The 15,722-nt window shown below is 53.7% G+C and overlaps 1 protein-coding gene across 2 annotated transcripts in view; it reads right to left on the bottom strand.

Moving 5' to 3' along the window:
* The window catches only part of SDK1 (sidekick cell adhesion molecule 1), a 982,307-nt gene that overhangs the window by 95,860 nt on the left and 870,725 nt on the right, over positions 1-15,722 (bottom strand). The window contains exons 33-35 of one of the 2 annotated variants that reach the window (XM_030933228.1): positions 5,189-5,324; positions 3,828-3,887; positions 1,147-1,248 (exon numbers count right to left, since the gene is read on the bottom strand). In XM_030933228.1, coding sequence (XP_030789088.1) covers positions 1,147-1,248; positions 3,828-3,887; positions 5,189-5,324 — 298 coding nt within the window. The remainder of the gene's footprint in view (positions 1-1,146; positions 1,249-3,827; positions 3,888-5,188; positions 5,325-15,722) is intronic. The other variant, XM_030933229.1, reaches the window with a different exon arrangement.

Raw genomic sequence — 15,722 nt, 5'->3', positions numbered from 1 at the left:
CTGACACTCCTCCCTGACAGCACCCTTGGTGGCCCCACCATGGCCCTCAATGGGCTCTTCTACAGCCAGGTCCATCCCTGAGGGAATGCCAAGCTGTACCTCGGTGGCTCTGAGTGACCCCTTTGAACACATTTTCGTGCAAAGAGAGGCAAAAATACCCTATGCTCTTGATGCCTCTCTCCACGCATCCTCATTTGTATGCAAATACTGCTTGGCCATTCCGGAAAAAATCCGCTGGGCTTGACCCTTGGTGCTATCGATTGGTTCATAATCATAACCCTTCCCAATTGCAAGAGGTCATCTGATGTGTTTCCCTCCTCTGGCCCCCGCAGTCCGCAGGTCCTGCTGGGCTGAGCCTCTGTCCTTAGAGACACTCTAATTATTTCTGACCTGAAGCAACACCCTTCTAAATCTGCACCAGCGGAACGGAGCAGGAACACCAGGCTCTAAGTGACATCAGGGAACTCTGTCAAGTCACCAACTAGCGAGGAGGGTGAGCTTCTGTGGTCTCCTCGGCCGAAGGGAGGGCATTGCTCTCATTACCTGAGGCACGCTGGGCCCAGAGAGGGATAGAGACCGGATCTGATCTAAAAACAGACATTGCTTCCCACTGTGAGCCCCACAGAAGGCAGGGTCCCTTGAATTGGACCCAAGAGTCACATCTTATCTAAAAGGGGTGGAGACAATGGCCCATGTGGCTTTCCCAGACCTAGAGAATGGGCTGTCACCAGGTTACCAGGCTGGTTCCGGTCATCGGGCCACTGCCGAAGCTCACTGAAGGACCGATGCAGATACATTTACCCCTCCAGATGACGAGGTTCCATTTCCCACACACCTAGATCCCCACTGAGTTAACGCCACTCTCGGAGAGCAAAGCAACAGTAAATATGATGGCCCCAGGTATCCAACAAACCCTTGAGGTCGCAAAAGCAAGACTTGACCATTCACTGAAGCTGTCAGGAAATTCCACCTCTCAACTGAGCCCATCTTTTCCTGCCAGTGGCGTGGAGACCTCGGCCCTGGCAGCAATGTGTTCAAGGAGGAAGAATGCTGCTGGACACCTGAGGGGCTTGGGCACAGCGCGCCTGGCTGTCCCCACCACTGTGGCCCTCTCTGGCAGTGGGGTTGGAGGTGCACGGAGCTTACCAGCCTCGCCGACAAAGACCTCCACAGGTGCGCTGGCTGGGCTCTCACCAATGATGTTGTAGGCAGTCATTATTACTTCATAGCGCCGGTACTTCTTTAAATCTGCAGGGTTGAAGGAAACACGGATCAGCTTCCACCAGGACCACCTTCTGTTCCTCCAAAGTTCCCCCTGTGAACCACAATGAAGCAAGCAGCACCCTCCAAGGAGAGGAGCTGGGATTGTTAGAAATCTGTGAAATGCCTGCATCTTCTGTGACCAGGGCACCCTTCTTTTCTCCTCTGTATTAAGCACCCACCACCATTAAGCAAAAGACGCATCCATCCTGTCCTGTGTTCAGGTAAAAGGCAGCATGGGCATGGAGCTCCCTCCTTTAAAGTAAAGGATTTAGAACAGGGGTCCCCAACCCCTGGGCCACTAACCATGACCAGTTAAGAACCAGGTTGCAAAGCAGGAGGTGAGTGGCGGGTGAGCGAGCAAAGCTTCATGGGTATTGAGAGCTGCTCCCCATCTCTTGCATTGCACCTGAGCTCTGCCTTCTGTCAGGTCAGCTTAGATTCTCATAGAAGCTCAAACCCTATTGGGAGCTATGCATGCGAGGGATCTAGGTTGCATGCTCCTTATGTCTTGCACAACCTGGCTCCCTCGCACATGTGGTTCCCAATAGGGTTTGCACTCTTACGAGAATCTAATGCCTGATGATCTGTCGCTGTCTCCACTCCCCGCAAGATGGGACTGTCTAGTTGCAGGAAAACAAGCTCAGGGCTCCCACTGATTCCACACGATGGTGAGTTGCAGAATTATTTCATTCTATGTTACAATGTACTAATAATAGAAATAAAGTGCACAACAAGTGGAATGCTCTTGCATCCTCCCAAAACCATCCTCCACCACCTGGTCTATGGAAAAATTGTCTGCCACAATACCCACCCCTGGTGTCAAAGTGGTTGGAGACCCCTGATGTAGAATACAGAACGTAACCTGCGCCTGCCTTTTGGTTCAGAATCTCTCCTTGAAATTATGCACAGATGGAGTAAGACCGTGGCACTGAAAATAGAACGTGGAAAGATACTGGTAACCAAAGGCCTCCGAGACCTTAGTGGTCGTGTCCTGGGGAAGAACGGGCGTGGGCTGCCACACACAGAGAACTCCCCGGGGCAGGGGGCCAAGCGCCAGCTCTGCACTAAGTGACAGGGTGAGAGTAGCTGACCTTTAAGCCAAAACATTCTGGAATGTTCTCCCACTGGTTAACACTGCTCTGTGGGTGGCTTGGCTTTTCCGAGGCCCCGTGTGTGTGCCTGGCACCCCTGTGCTGGTGTGGATGGTGGTGCACTTGGGCCACGCTGGAGCTGCGCTGCCCTGCAAATCACCCCTGCCCCTGCAGAACGTCGGAACACAGCAGAGGCTCGGGAGGGCCAGCCCCTCCCTCCTGCCTGGTCCACTTCCCAAACCGGCCAAGTTCCCCGTTGAAGTCGATCACATTATGGCTCCATGTCTAGCCCCTGAGTTGGATTTTGAAACTCCTCCCTAGCTAGGAATCAAAGGAGAAACAACACGTTTTGTTTAAAGGGCGAAGGGAGGCTGAGCGGATAAACAAAACATGGTCTTTCATTCGATAGGATATTGTTCAATCTTGACTGAGATTCTGACGTCTGCCCTGACATGCATGGACCTTGAAGACGTTAAGCTCATGAAATAAGCTAGCCACGAAAAGACAAATACTACATGATTCCCCTTCTACGAGGTCCCCAGGGTCGTCGAATCCATCCAGACAGAAAGTTGAATGTGGGTGCTGGTGGGGATGGGGTATAAGGAGTTAGTATATAACGGGGACAGTCTCAGTTTGGGAAGATGAGAAAGTTCTGGAGAATGATGGTGATGGCTGCATAATGGCCTGAATGTGCTTAATGCCACTGAACTGTACCCTTAAAAATGGTTAAGAAAGTCCATTTTCTGTTATATGTATTTTACCACAATAAAAAAAGAAAGAGGCTGGGTGCAGTGGCTCACGCCTATAGCCCTAGCATCTTGGGAGGCTGAGACAAGAGGATCGCTTGAGTCCAGGCATTCAAGACCAGCCTGTACAACATAGCAAGACCCTGTCTCTTAAACAACAACAACAACAACAACAAACAAACAAACAATTAGCCAGGCATGGTGGCACAAGCCTGTAGTCCCAGCTACTTGGGGGGCTGAGGCAGGAGGATCACTTGAGCCAGGAGTTCAAGGCTGCAGTGAGCCGTGATTGCGCCACTGCACTCCAGCCTGGGCAACAGAGTGAGACTCTGTCTCTTTAAAAAAATAAAATAAAATAAAATTTAAAAAGAGAGAGAGAAAAGAAAAGAAAAAAGAAAGAGTTTTGAAATTATGAACAGATGGAGTAAGACTGGCATTGAAAATAGAATGTAAAAAAAATAGAATGAAAAAAAAAAGGAATACGGAAGCTGGAGAGATCTTGTTCTATCTGGCCAGATATTAGTAAATTTCCCCAGCCTCTGTTTCTGGAAGCTTCCTTTCCTATCTCCCTGGTGGTTTGGTATGTGGAGACACAGCATTTGAGAGGTGATTCCAGAAATTGGAACCATTAATCCAGGCTGGTTTTCCCTTGCACTGAGAGGCCAGCTGGCTTTGGGCACAGTGTGTGCGCCTCGCGGCGTGGGCTTCCCGCTGAGAGCGCACTTACGTGTTAGTTCACACGTGGTCGATGTGGAGCTGCTGTTGACGGTCTTGAAGCTGCTTTGGGCTATTGGGGTAAGCAAAGCAGAAAGGTGGTTAGCATGCAGGGACACGGCCATTGCAGGAGATGTGCGGCAGGAACAAGGGAGACAGGCGCCTTACTGGGATGCCAGCCACTGCCCACGCTGCACCTCCCAGGGCAATAAAGACTCCGCTGCCACCCAAGCTTTCTACCAGCTCCCGGTGGGGGCTGCCGCACCTCCTCATAAACACAAGGCACCCCAGTCCCAGACAGGCAAGGTGTCCTCACCGCTCTGATTCAGTGAAACACATTAGTTTTTGGCACAACTTAGTGCCAAGTGGCAGGACACCTTTTCTCCCAGTCACCCCAGGGCAGCTGCAGCTGACTCATGCTCACGCAGGGAGCCCTGGCTGGAGGAGCCGAGCAAACCACCACAGGGAGAGCTGCATGACCAAGTGCGTAAGTCCAGCGCATCCCGGGGCCTTCTACTGTGCTGTGTTTTGATTTTGCGACAAAGCCCAGGGAGATGGTAACTGTCTGGTGGTCAGCAAGGGCCACCTTCGGGGTGTGCCAACAGCGCAGACCACAGTGCTGCAATTTCCCATTTCCGACACTCATCAACACCATGCCTGGCGCTGTGTTGGGGTCAAGCTGTGTGAGCACAGAAGCTGCCGCCGTCTGCACACGTGGCCTTATGGAGGGAACCAGGTGCGTGGAAGGCCCGGCAGCTGGCTTTGGTGAGTGAAGCAGGCAGCCCCGATGCCATGGGGACGGCAGAAAGCGGGAGGGCGCTGTCCACACGGTGTGTTCTGGAGCTGCTCCCTCACTCTGTCCCCAGCACGAGGATGTCAAGGGGCAAAGAGTATTTTTGTGACACCGTTTGCTGGGTGCCAGGAAATGAACCCCCTCTAACCTCCGTCCAACAGAGGAGGGGTGGGAGTGGGCAGCCATCCCTCCCCAGGGTTCTAGAAGCTGCCTTGAAGGCAGCTGGACTTGGGTTTTGCAACAGGTTCCCACTGGCCCCCTGCCTCCATCTCAGGCCCCAAAGCCCTTCCCCACTGACGCCGGGAGCATGCAGTTCCTGGAGGCCTGGCAACTGCTCACCCCTTAACACAGTCTGTGGCAGACAAGGCCCCTCTGCCTCCCGCAGCTGTACCGGCCTGCCGCACACCTGCACTCCGCGTGCCCCTGGTGGGCAAACCCGCCTTCTCCCTGTTCCCGAGGGCAGGGCTGCCTCTTCTCTCAGCCTCCTCCGCGGCATTTCCCACCATGATGTGCACTAAGCAGATGCCGAGGGTCCCCTGGGACCCTCGCTCCCCACGCCAGGACAGAGGGGACAGTCTCACCTGTGAGCTCAGCACGTAAAGCTATAGGGCTTTTGAGCGTCTTGGCCTCGGTGCCTGACCCGGCTTCATACTCCAGCTCCCGGTAGTAGATCCTGTATCCCTGAAGAAGGCCGTTCAGGCTTTCATCCCTCGGAGGCTGCAAAGACATCACACCGACTCAGTCACACCACAGTAGTCAACCCAGCTGGCCTGCAGCGGGGCTCACCTCCACCCCTGTTTAACTTGCCGGCTGCACAGAAGGAAGTCGCGGGTTCCAGCGACAGGTGTCAGATTCGTCAAGAGGAACCCAGGCAGCTCCCAGGGCACAGCACCGAGCTGTGGAGCCACTTTCAGAATGCCGGTTTTCACGTGCATGTGTGTGGGGACACGAGCACTTTGTCCCCTGTTCAGCTCAAATCCTCAAATGAGCCCCCAGGTCGGGGCAGGAGGCTGGGGAGAGACGCAGGAGGCTGCGTGCTGTGCGGTGAGCCCAGAGCAGGGCGGAATCTCGAGAGGCGGCCTGTTCTGAAGCACCTACCAGCTGACCCCACCCTCCCTCTCACCCCCATGGCCACCCAGGCTGTGACTGCCTTACCGTGCCCCTCACTGATGCTTCCCCATGCCAGGCCACCTCCACTGTGCCTGACTTAGGCCTCAGGCTGGAATCCCCACGGCCCCTTGTACGATCGCTGGCCTGGCCTATCGCCTTGTGGTGTGGTGATCTGTTTCATCTGCCCCAGGCAACCAATACACCCTTGCCATCCAGCTCTCACCCTGCAGTTCTTACCAAGCCATGGCCAGGCACTCATTAGATGCACATTAGATTCCCATGGAATAGGGAGCATAGGCAGATAAGAAATGGAGGTTCAGGTCCTGCTGGAACCTAAACACAGGATTATGAGACCCCAAGATCTGCGTCCACTTTAGGATGTGGCTGTTGGCCGCTCGAGACCCAGCGCAAGGCTTCCCTCTTCCTTCAGTCGGTTTCGGTTTATAAGTAAATTTGGGGAGGACGTTTCCAAGTAGGAGACAAATCTGAGACTGACAAGGGTCCTCCCATTCCAGGCGGATGCCTTGGAAAGCCTCAGCGACCTTCGCACTCATCTGGGTGTTGAGCCTCCGAGTATCTGGTCTCTCTTCTTGGGATACTCAGATGAGGGATAAGGAACAGGAACCTTCTAAGCTGTGACCAGGAGATGGCTGAAGATGAGGCCATGGAGCCTCGTCCAAGGACGGATGTGCATGGAACTTCTGGTGCCGCGCTCACTGTGAGGCCCTCACACCACAGCACCATCCTGCTCCCAGGGCAGAGCCACAGCCTTGCCGCACGAGAGTCCCTTTGCTGTGGGTTGAACTGTGTCCCCCTAAAAGACATGTTCAAATCTAAGCCCTGTCGCCTGTGAACCTGACCTTATTTGGAAATAGGGTCTTTGCCCTGAACCTGACCTTATTTGGAAATAGGGTCTTTGCCCCGAACCTGACCTTATGTGGAAATAGGGTCTTTGCACATGCAATTGGTGATGACAAGGTCATACTGGATTAAGGGGAGGGTCCTAATTTGATGAGTAGAGGGAAATTATGAGAAGAGGGAAGTTTGGACACAGGGTACACAGGCGGAACAACCAGTGAAGATGGGGACAGAGACTGAAGTAATGCGTCATTAAGTGAAAAACGCCAACAGTTGTTGTCGGTCACCGGAAGCTGGAAGAGGCAGGAAGCATCCTCCCTGGAGCCTTCAGAGGGAGCAGGACCCTGCCAACACCCTGAGTTTGGACTTCCGGCCCCCAGAGCTGTGAGAGAATAACGCTCTGCTCTTTCCAATCACCTAACGCATAGTAACTTGTTTTTCTGTCCCCCATAAATAACACATCCTTGCAATCCAAATTCTCTCCCATCCTCACTCTCTGAACCCAGGCACCAAAAGGGGTTGGTTTAGAGAAATCGCTTTCTCTTTGGACTCTTGCTACTCACGAGGCAAAACCCAGACGTGGAGGAAGCGGTGTTCTTTGCTCCCCAGGCTCTCTGATAGAATGACTTGGATAGCGAGCGGGCCTTGCACTGCGGTAGCAACGAGGAACAACACTCACTCACACATGCAACATGCGACATGCACGCACCAGAGGAGCACCGTGTGTACCCAGCGGACTCAGGAGGTTTTCCAAAATGAGGTCTGCTACCACGTTAGCTCAAGCAGCCCCCAGGTCACTGCCGCGCGGGGCTGCAGCAGCTGTCCCTCTCCGTGGACTTTCTGACTCCCCCATGATACTCCCAATTCAGGAAGAGCACGAAGGGATATAATCCCCCCGTCAGGCGCAGAAAAGCATAACGGGAACACCTGAGTGGACTTGCTGCGTCTTTGCAATCCACATCTAAGGGGCCCTGCAAATCCACACCCTTAGACACCACTCTAGCCTGGACACAGCTCCACTCCTGGCCTAGGGGTGTTCGACCCCAGTGTGCAAACCCAGGGCCTGAGAGAGCTGCTGCTCGGGGGGCTGCATCTGAATTCCCAGTGTTCCCCCCATGGTGTGCTTGTCAGTGCCCCACAGCCCTCTTCAATTTTGCTGAAAGTTACAAGGGTCACGTATCCATCCTGTGGGCTGCAGTCCCAGGTCCGAGGACTCCCACTGCCCACCACGGAGCAGAGATGGGGACACGGCGCTGCCTGGCATCTGGCTCCAAATTCTCAAATGGAAGGTGGAGTTGGGCTATTATCTGGGAGGGACTTTTTTTTCTGCTGGCTTTTCCTTTTTCTCTCTTTACCCTTCATTGGCTACCACCAGTGGCTGAGGGGACCTTGGGGCTGGCTCTGCTCCAGCCTTTCTGCTCTGGCCCCGGCTGGCTGCCTTCACAGGGCCGGGGTGTGCTCAGACACCAGGCCAGAACCGCTGAACCAGAGCCCGGGACTTCAATGTCAAATGAGGCTCTCTTGTTTTTGCTTTTTTTTTAAGCTATAAAAAAACAAGACACCCCGCTAAATCAGAATCTGAAAATGATGGTTCTGGAATTCAGATGTAACTGGGCATCCCAGGTTTTCTCTGGATACCCGCTCCCTCCCTGGCACTGCTTGCTTTCTGTCGGGACAACCTACAGATGGAAATGCCTTTCAAAGCGCCTCCAGTAATAGAGCTAGAGAAACAAAGCAGAAAGTGAGCCAGCACAGATGAAGGTCTCTCCAGGGTGTGGTGTACCCGAGGCAGCGGCAGACGATCAGTAAGGCACGGCAGGGTCCCTGAGGCACGTGGCCACCCCATCCGTCCACACCCTGTGGCCACTGACCACTTTCTCCAGCAGGGAGCCCTTCACCGGCTCAAGGGGTTCCCAGCACTGCTCAACTTGCCAGGAAAACAAAATAAAACCCAAACCTGACCAGGGAGCTATGAGTCTGGGAAGCTGAGAGCTGGCAGAAAAGGAGGAGTAAGAATAGGAGACACAGTCCAGAGGCTGGATGGGGGAGCAGGCAGGGGAGGCTACAGTGTCTGCTGATGGTATTAAATGCTCTTTTTCTTTTCTATGATTTTGACGATAGAGCAGCGTTTGGGATGCCAGCAATAGTCACTCACAGGTGTCCTGCGCTGCTCATTTGCTCCTTCTCCAGCTCCCCCATCTCGGGCCCCCAGTCTCGCTCTGCACCCCTTCCCTTAGGGCTGGGCATGTCAGACAGTCTCCTAAAAACCGGGGGTGCTGATGGGGTTCCTGTTCGGTGTCCTCCCTGTGGAGTCTACAGTATCGCATTCAGAGCAGCTTTTAGGTTTTCAGTTGTTTTACTCCCACTCTTTAAAAATTAGTCCCTTGTGCTAGGAGTGGACACCGGTCAGCATTGCATGCAATTGCAAACTGGCTCCAGACAGTGTCATGATGAAAGCACTACCAGAGATGTGGGGGCACAGCGGAAATCCTGTGTGTGCATAACACACACACACACACTTGCACATCCACTCACATCACCACACAAGGGGGTTCCAGGTCATCTGTTCTTTCTTTTTTTTGAGACAGGGTCTCGCTCTGTTGTCCAGGCTGGAGTGCAGGGGTGCGATCAGAGCTCACTGCAGCCTTGACCTCCTGGGCTCAAGCAATCATCCTGCCTCAGCCTCCTGAGTAGCTGAGACTACAGGCCTGCACTACCACACCCGGCTAATTTTTAAATTTTCTGTAGAGATGAGGTCTCACCATGTTGCCCAGGCTGGTCTCAAACTCCTGGGCTTAAGTGATCCTGCAGTTTGCTTTTTCAAACTCTAGTCCTGGTTACTGAGACTGAAATTAAAACCCTTATTTTGTAAGGCATCCTTCTTCAAACGCAACTGTTAGCCACATTGAAATAGAAGGTTTACTTAACCTCCTTCTTAGAAGAAATATAATGGATGGAAAAGTTGGAAAAGTCAGTATGTGAGACTGAAGAGAGGCGATTCTCCACAGGCCATCTGGCTTTCAGAGAGTGGAGACAGACTGGTTTCTGCTCTGAGCCCCAAGCAAGTGTTCTCCATGGCTGTTTGCTCTCCATGGTCATTCTGCTGACTACGTCAGCCATAAAGAGTATCAGCCCTAAAGCGCATCTGTCCTGTGTGACTCGGGCCACTGCAAAGAGGTGGCTCTAAGGGAGGCAGGAGAGCTCTGTGCCCAGGGACCCTCCCACAGGGAGGGAGGGCAGTGCCCGGAGCCACCAGGAAGGCCTGGTGCTCTGGCTCCTTGAAAAGCTGCACCTGTCTCCTCCCACTGACTCACCAAGAGCTCAGGGCATCTTACGGGAGGATCACAGACAAACACTGAGCTCCGCCCCTCGGGGAATGTATTCCAGCCTTGCCATCTCGTTGCATTTATGAGATCTCCTGAGCTATCATGCACCAGGTGCCAGGGAGTGAGTGAGGAAGGCGGCTCTGAAGCCTCAGAGAGGGCGAGCTCTGCCGGGAAGAACTGGAGGATAACTGCAGGGAATGGCGTTTGAGCTGCCCTTAGAGGAGGAGGTGGCTTTTGATGAGGGGAGAAGGGCTGGCCCTCTGTGTGCCTGGTATAGCCCCACTAGATGGGAGTGAGGAGTGTGAAGGGCAGGGGCAGGTCTGGGTGGGTCTAGGAGCAGCAGCCAGGCTACGGGGACAGTTCTCAGCGCCTGAACCAGGACTACCCCAGGTCCCAGGTCAGTCCCCACTTGGGTGGGCTCCCCAGAAGGAGACTGGCCAGAAAGGAGCCTCCTCCAATCCACTGGAGCCATGGATGGGCTTGGTGGGTTCCTGGGTTACTGCTATTCCTGGTAACAATCAGTCTTGCAAAAATGCACGTACAGGAACCCTTTGCTGAAGGAGCCCCAGAGACTTCCAAGACCCTGGGGGCTTCTGACTTTCCTCTCCTGGGCCCCTGACAACCACACAGCAACACATCCCCGCTAAAGGCTTTCATCCAGCACACGGCTGTGCACCCAGAGAGCCTGCTTTTTTTGCCCAAGGCTCCTGGTCCACCCAGATGGTCCCAGGTGGTCCTGCTGGGAGTCCTGTCCTTGCTGTTCACACTGGTGATGGGGTAGGAGTGGCTGGAGTCTGGGCAGTGAAGATGAGAGACCTCAGCTTCCATTTCTGGACTCTGGACTGACTATCAGCAGGAAGAAGAGGCGAGCAGACAGATCAAAAGCTTACAGGCGGGACTCTGTAAGTACCAGCCAAGCAACTTCACCCTGAGGTCACCTTCAAAGCCTCCCTCTAGCCCCAGATTAGACCCGTGGCAGCTCCAGGCACTGGGACCTCAGAAGGAAGACTGCAGAGGCCTCCAGCCAGCTCTGCAGATACACAGACGAGACAGGATTACAGAGAGCGCAATTTACTTGTGGGGGAGGAGGGAAGCTCGGGTGGGGTGGGGAGGGCTGGATTCAATTCACCAAAATTATCAACTAAGCAGGAAGTTAGGAGGTTGGGACAATAAAAATGTTCTCCCTGGGGACCAAGTGTGGCTTCCCAGCCTCTGGGGCTGGAAGATGGAGGGGAAGGGGCCGAAGGTTACTGATCTTGGACTTGCAGATATTTCTAGTCAAGGTGAATGAGACGATTTAGAGTTATAAGAAAAGGTCAATCTCCCTTGCCCAACAGATAAAATGTCCATCAGCCACCGGGCTGGGGCCACATATGGCCTACAGGCTAACTGATGCTGTTTGCACCAGAAATCCCTGAAGAGTCAAAATGCATCCCCTCCCGGCAGGAGTCTTCCAGGCTTGGGGAGGGGTTACAGGCGGCCATACCCCACCACCCCGAGGGTGGCTTCCTTGAAGGCCGCAGCTGGCGGAGGCCACTCTGTCAGCAGGTGCCATCTTCCCAGTGGGAGCCTCACTTATAAAGGGTCCAGTGGCTTCATGGAGATGCCCAGGCCTGCCTGCATGGGGTTCTGAACTGGGTTCAACCACATTTCCCATTCCTGGACTTTGGGATTAACCTGTCTATAATCCGTGAAAGAGGCTCTCCAACTCCAGAGGTCCTTGGAGGCATCAGTAGGGTAGCTCCATGGAACCCACGAGGTCAAGGTCAGGCTCTAGATTCGGGTCCTGGCCTTGCAGCCACCTTGCAGTATAAGCTTGGGCTGGCTGCTCAAACTCCCAGGCTCAACCCCACGCCCACAACAGGCAGAAGTCTGGCCAGATGGTTTCCAGCGTATTACATGACTTTAAACAAAAGATTCGCTTTGCACCACAGACCCGTGTCCCCAGCCAGCCCTTCGCATGTCCCTGACTCTGCATATGCCCAGGGGCAGGCCATGTTCGGGTCTTGTTCATGTTTCAATGCCCACAGCACCTGGGCCAGGCCTCAGCCATGACGGATGCTTAGCCAGAGCCCTGGGGTGGAGTGGGACTTGCTGGAGTTCAAGATGACCTCATCTGTGTGTCACTGCACCCTGGCTTGGCCATCTGTGTGGAGAGAAGCTTGAAGGGAACTGGGAGCCCACCTCAAAACACCTTCCCTCAGCCTGCCATGCCTCAAAACACCTTCCCTCGGCCTGCCATGCCTCAAAACACCTTCCCCCGCCTGCCACACCTCAGAAATTTGTCAGCAGCCTTCATGGAGGTTCTTCATTTTTCAAAAGCCCGTTTTTTTTGTTGTTGTTGTTTGTTTTTGTTTTTTTCCGAGACAGAGTCTCACTCTGTCGCCAGGTTGGAGTGCAGTGGCATGATCTTGGCTCACTGCAACCTCCTGGGCTGCTCACTGTAGCCTCCTGGGTTCACACAATTCTCCTGCCTAAGCCTCCCAAGTAGCTGGGACTACAGACATGCACCACCATGCCCAGCTAATTTTTGTATTTTTAGTAGAGGCAGGGTTTCACCATGTTGGCCAGGATGATCTCGATCTCTTGACCTCGTGATCTGCCTGCCTCAGCCTCCCAAAGTGCTGGGATTACAGGCATGCCAAAGCAAAAGCGCCTGTTTAAATGCAAATGACCTGGTAGGAGTGTGCCTGGGTTTCATCACCAGGTAGGGGAGGCAGGAGGAAGTCAATGCTCTGGGGAAGACCTGGGAGGGTGGGCATCTTGGAGGCCGCAGGGTTGAGTGGAGGGAAGGCCTGGCGGTGGGAGGAGGCAGGACCTGCATGGAAAGCCTCCCTCCTTCCAGCTGCCTGCACGGGGACCCCTGGGCCCCTTGCCATTGCTGGCCTCTGTGGAACTTCCCACCCAGCTCTCTCTGCTGAGGTGGGGAGCAGCAGGGCAGGACCTAACTCTCCCAGTTCTAGAGACAGGGAGCTGGGCTGAGGGAAGCTCAACCACGTGCCACTGTCTCCTGCAAGTTCAGGCAGAGCTGGTGCCTAAATCCCAATCTGATCCGGCCACCATGGTCCCCCGGGCATCCGAGCTTTCACTTTCCATCCTGTGCCTTCTGCTTCCTGGAAAGTAGGACAGGGATTCTCTCTGGAGTTCGTTCCTGATGGTTCTGAGAGCACAGGAGGCTCAACACGCAATCGCCACGGGACACACCACCAGCGATGTCACCCCTGAGCCTTTCCTCGGGCTGTGCCAGGGGCCCCGAGCTTCTCTAGCCTTTCACCACAGGAGCCCGTCCGTCCCACAAAGTGCGTTCAGATGCCCCTCCAGCCAGAGTTAGTTTTGTTCCTTCTGCTGTCTTCCTAGCAATGCCTTTTAGAGCCCACCACGCTTAATGAAAGCTCTTCACATTCTGCGGCCTGCTTCGGTCCCCTCCAGAGCTCAGCACCCCATGCAAGAGCTGGTCCTCTGTGGATGATGGCACAAGTGAAGAGAAAAAGAAACAACCCCAAGATGTGTTCTGAAGCAGTGGGATGCCTCCCCGCCTTTGCCCAGGCAGATGTAACCCTCCTCTGGGAAGGTGCCTGTTACACTGAGAGCCTCCCGCAGGGTGTGATCCATTGCTTAGGAATTTTTTCTTTGCTAGAAAACAGCCTCAAAACCCACTTACAGGCTGGGCACAGGGGCTCATACCTGTAATCCCAGCCCTTTGGGAGGCCAAGGAAGGAGGATCGCTTGAGTCCAGGAGTTTAAGACCAGCCTGGGAAATACAGTGAGGCTGCATCTCTATGAAATTTTTTAAAGAAGTAGCCAGGCATGGTGGTGCACAGCTGTAGTCCTAGCCACTGGGGAGGCTGAGGTGGGAGGATCTCTTGAGCCTAGGAGTTGGAGGCTACAGTGAGCTATGATTGCTCCATTGCACTCCAACCTGGGTGACAGGGAAAGACCCTGTCTTTAAAAGAAAACACAAGCCTGGGCATGGTGGCTCACGCCTGTAATCCCAGCACTTTGGGAGGCCAAGGTGGGTGGATCACCTGAGGTCAGGGGTTTGAGACCAGCCTGACCAACATGGTGAAATCCCGTCTCTACTGAAAATACAAAAATTAGCTGGGCCTTGGTGGTGCAGGCCTGTAATCCCAGCTACTCAGAAGGTTGAGGCAGGAGAATCACTTGAACTCGGGAGGCAGAGGTTGCAGTGAGCTGAGATCGCATCACTGCACTCCACCCTGGGAGACAGAGGGAGTTCTAATCCTTAGTTTTCAAACAGAACTGGACCCCATGCAAGGCAAGGATTGACTGTCCAACTAAGAAGAATCAAGCCTGACAGTCTACTATGGGAGGCATTTAAATGGGTCTATAGCCTTGAAATTACAGCCCCGTGTTTGCTTTTTTTTTTTTTTTTTTTGAGGTGGAGTCTCGCTCTGTCGCCCAGACTGGAGTGCAGTGGCCAGATCTCAGCTCACTGCAAGCTCCGCCTCCCGGGTTTACGCCATTCTCCTGCCTCAGCCTCCCGAGTAGCTGGGACTACAGGCGCCCGCCACCTCGCCCGGCTAGTTTTTTGTATTTTTTAGTAGAGACAGGGTTTCACCGTGTTAGCCAGGATGGTCTCGATCTCCTGACCTTGTGATCCGCCCATCTCGGCCTCCCAAAGTGCTGGGATTACAGGCTTGAGCCACCGCGCCCGGCCTTTTTTTTTTTTTTTTTTTTTTTTTTCGAGACAGGATTTTGCTCTTGTTGCCCAGGCTGGAGTGCCATGGCGTGATCTTAGCTCACTGCAACCTCCACCTGCTGGGTTTAAGCGATTCTCCTGCCTAAGCCTCCCGAGTAGCTGGGATTACAGGTGCCCACCACCATGCCCAACTAATTTTTGTATTTTTAGTAGAGAGAATTTCACCATATTGGCCAGGCTGGTCTCGAACTGACCTCAGGTGATCGACCCACCTCAGCCTCCCAAAGTGCTGAGATTATAAGCGTGAGCCATTACGTCTGACCCTGTGTTTGCATTTTTTTTTTTTTTTGAGGCAGAGTCTCCCTCTGTTGCCCAAACTGGAGTGCAGTGGCCGGATCTCAGCTTACTGCAAGCTCCGCCTGTCGGGTTCACGCCATTCTCCTGCCTCAGCCTCCCGAGTAGCTAGGACTACAAGCGCCCGCCACCTTGCCTGGCTAGTTTTTTGTAGTTTTTAGTAGAGACAGGGTTTCACCGTGTTAGCCAGGATGGTCTCGATCTCCTGACCTTGTGATCAGCCCGTCTCGGCCTCCCAAAGTGCTGGGATTACAGGCTTGAGCCACCGCGCCCGGCCCTGTGTTTGCATTTTTAAAGAGATTACTTAAAAAAAAAAAAAAACACGTTTACAGGTGAAACATTTTATTTGGAATGCAAATCTATATTTAAACTGAGTTTCTTTTTCTTTGTTCTTTTTGTTCTGATGCAGTAAATTACTCATAATTTTAATTATACTTCAATTGCCTGGCAGTTGACAAGCATTTATTTCTATAGGACGTTGTATTGACCACCTCCTGTTCTTGCAATTAGTTTGTTCTGCTGGGCTCTGGAGGGGGACGGCTGAGGCACACACCAGCCCGGCTCCTCCAGGCGGCACTAGGCACGTCCCTGAGCTGTCCAGCGGCACCAAGGGGGGCTCAAGCCCTGCACCATCCACTGGGGCCGACAGCAGGTGATGTCTTCACAACCCTTGTTTGGCGGAGGTGACGCATCCCAGCGCTGACACTCACTGCCTTTATAGGAAAGAAGCTTACCTAGGTGAGGTATTGGCAGGCTGCTGCCACGTTGACAAAGAAAATGGGAATTTTCTGGTAGGATTCAGCATGG

The sequence above is a fragment of the Rhinopithecus roxellana genome, chromosome 6, assembly GCF_007565055.1.
Source record: "Rhinopithecus roxellana isolate Shanxi Qingling chromosome 6, ASM756505v1, whole genome shotgun sequence".
In the NCBI taxonomy this organism is placed as follows: domain Eukaryota; kingdom Metazoa; phylum Chordata; class Mammalia; order Primates; family Cercopithecidae; genus Rhinopithecus; species Rhinopithecus roxellana.
Note: the sequence above shows the minus strand (reverse complement) of the source record. Positions and strands in the feature narration are given on the sequence as shown.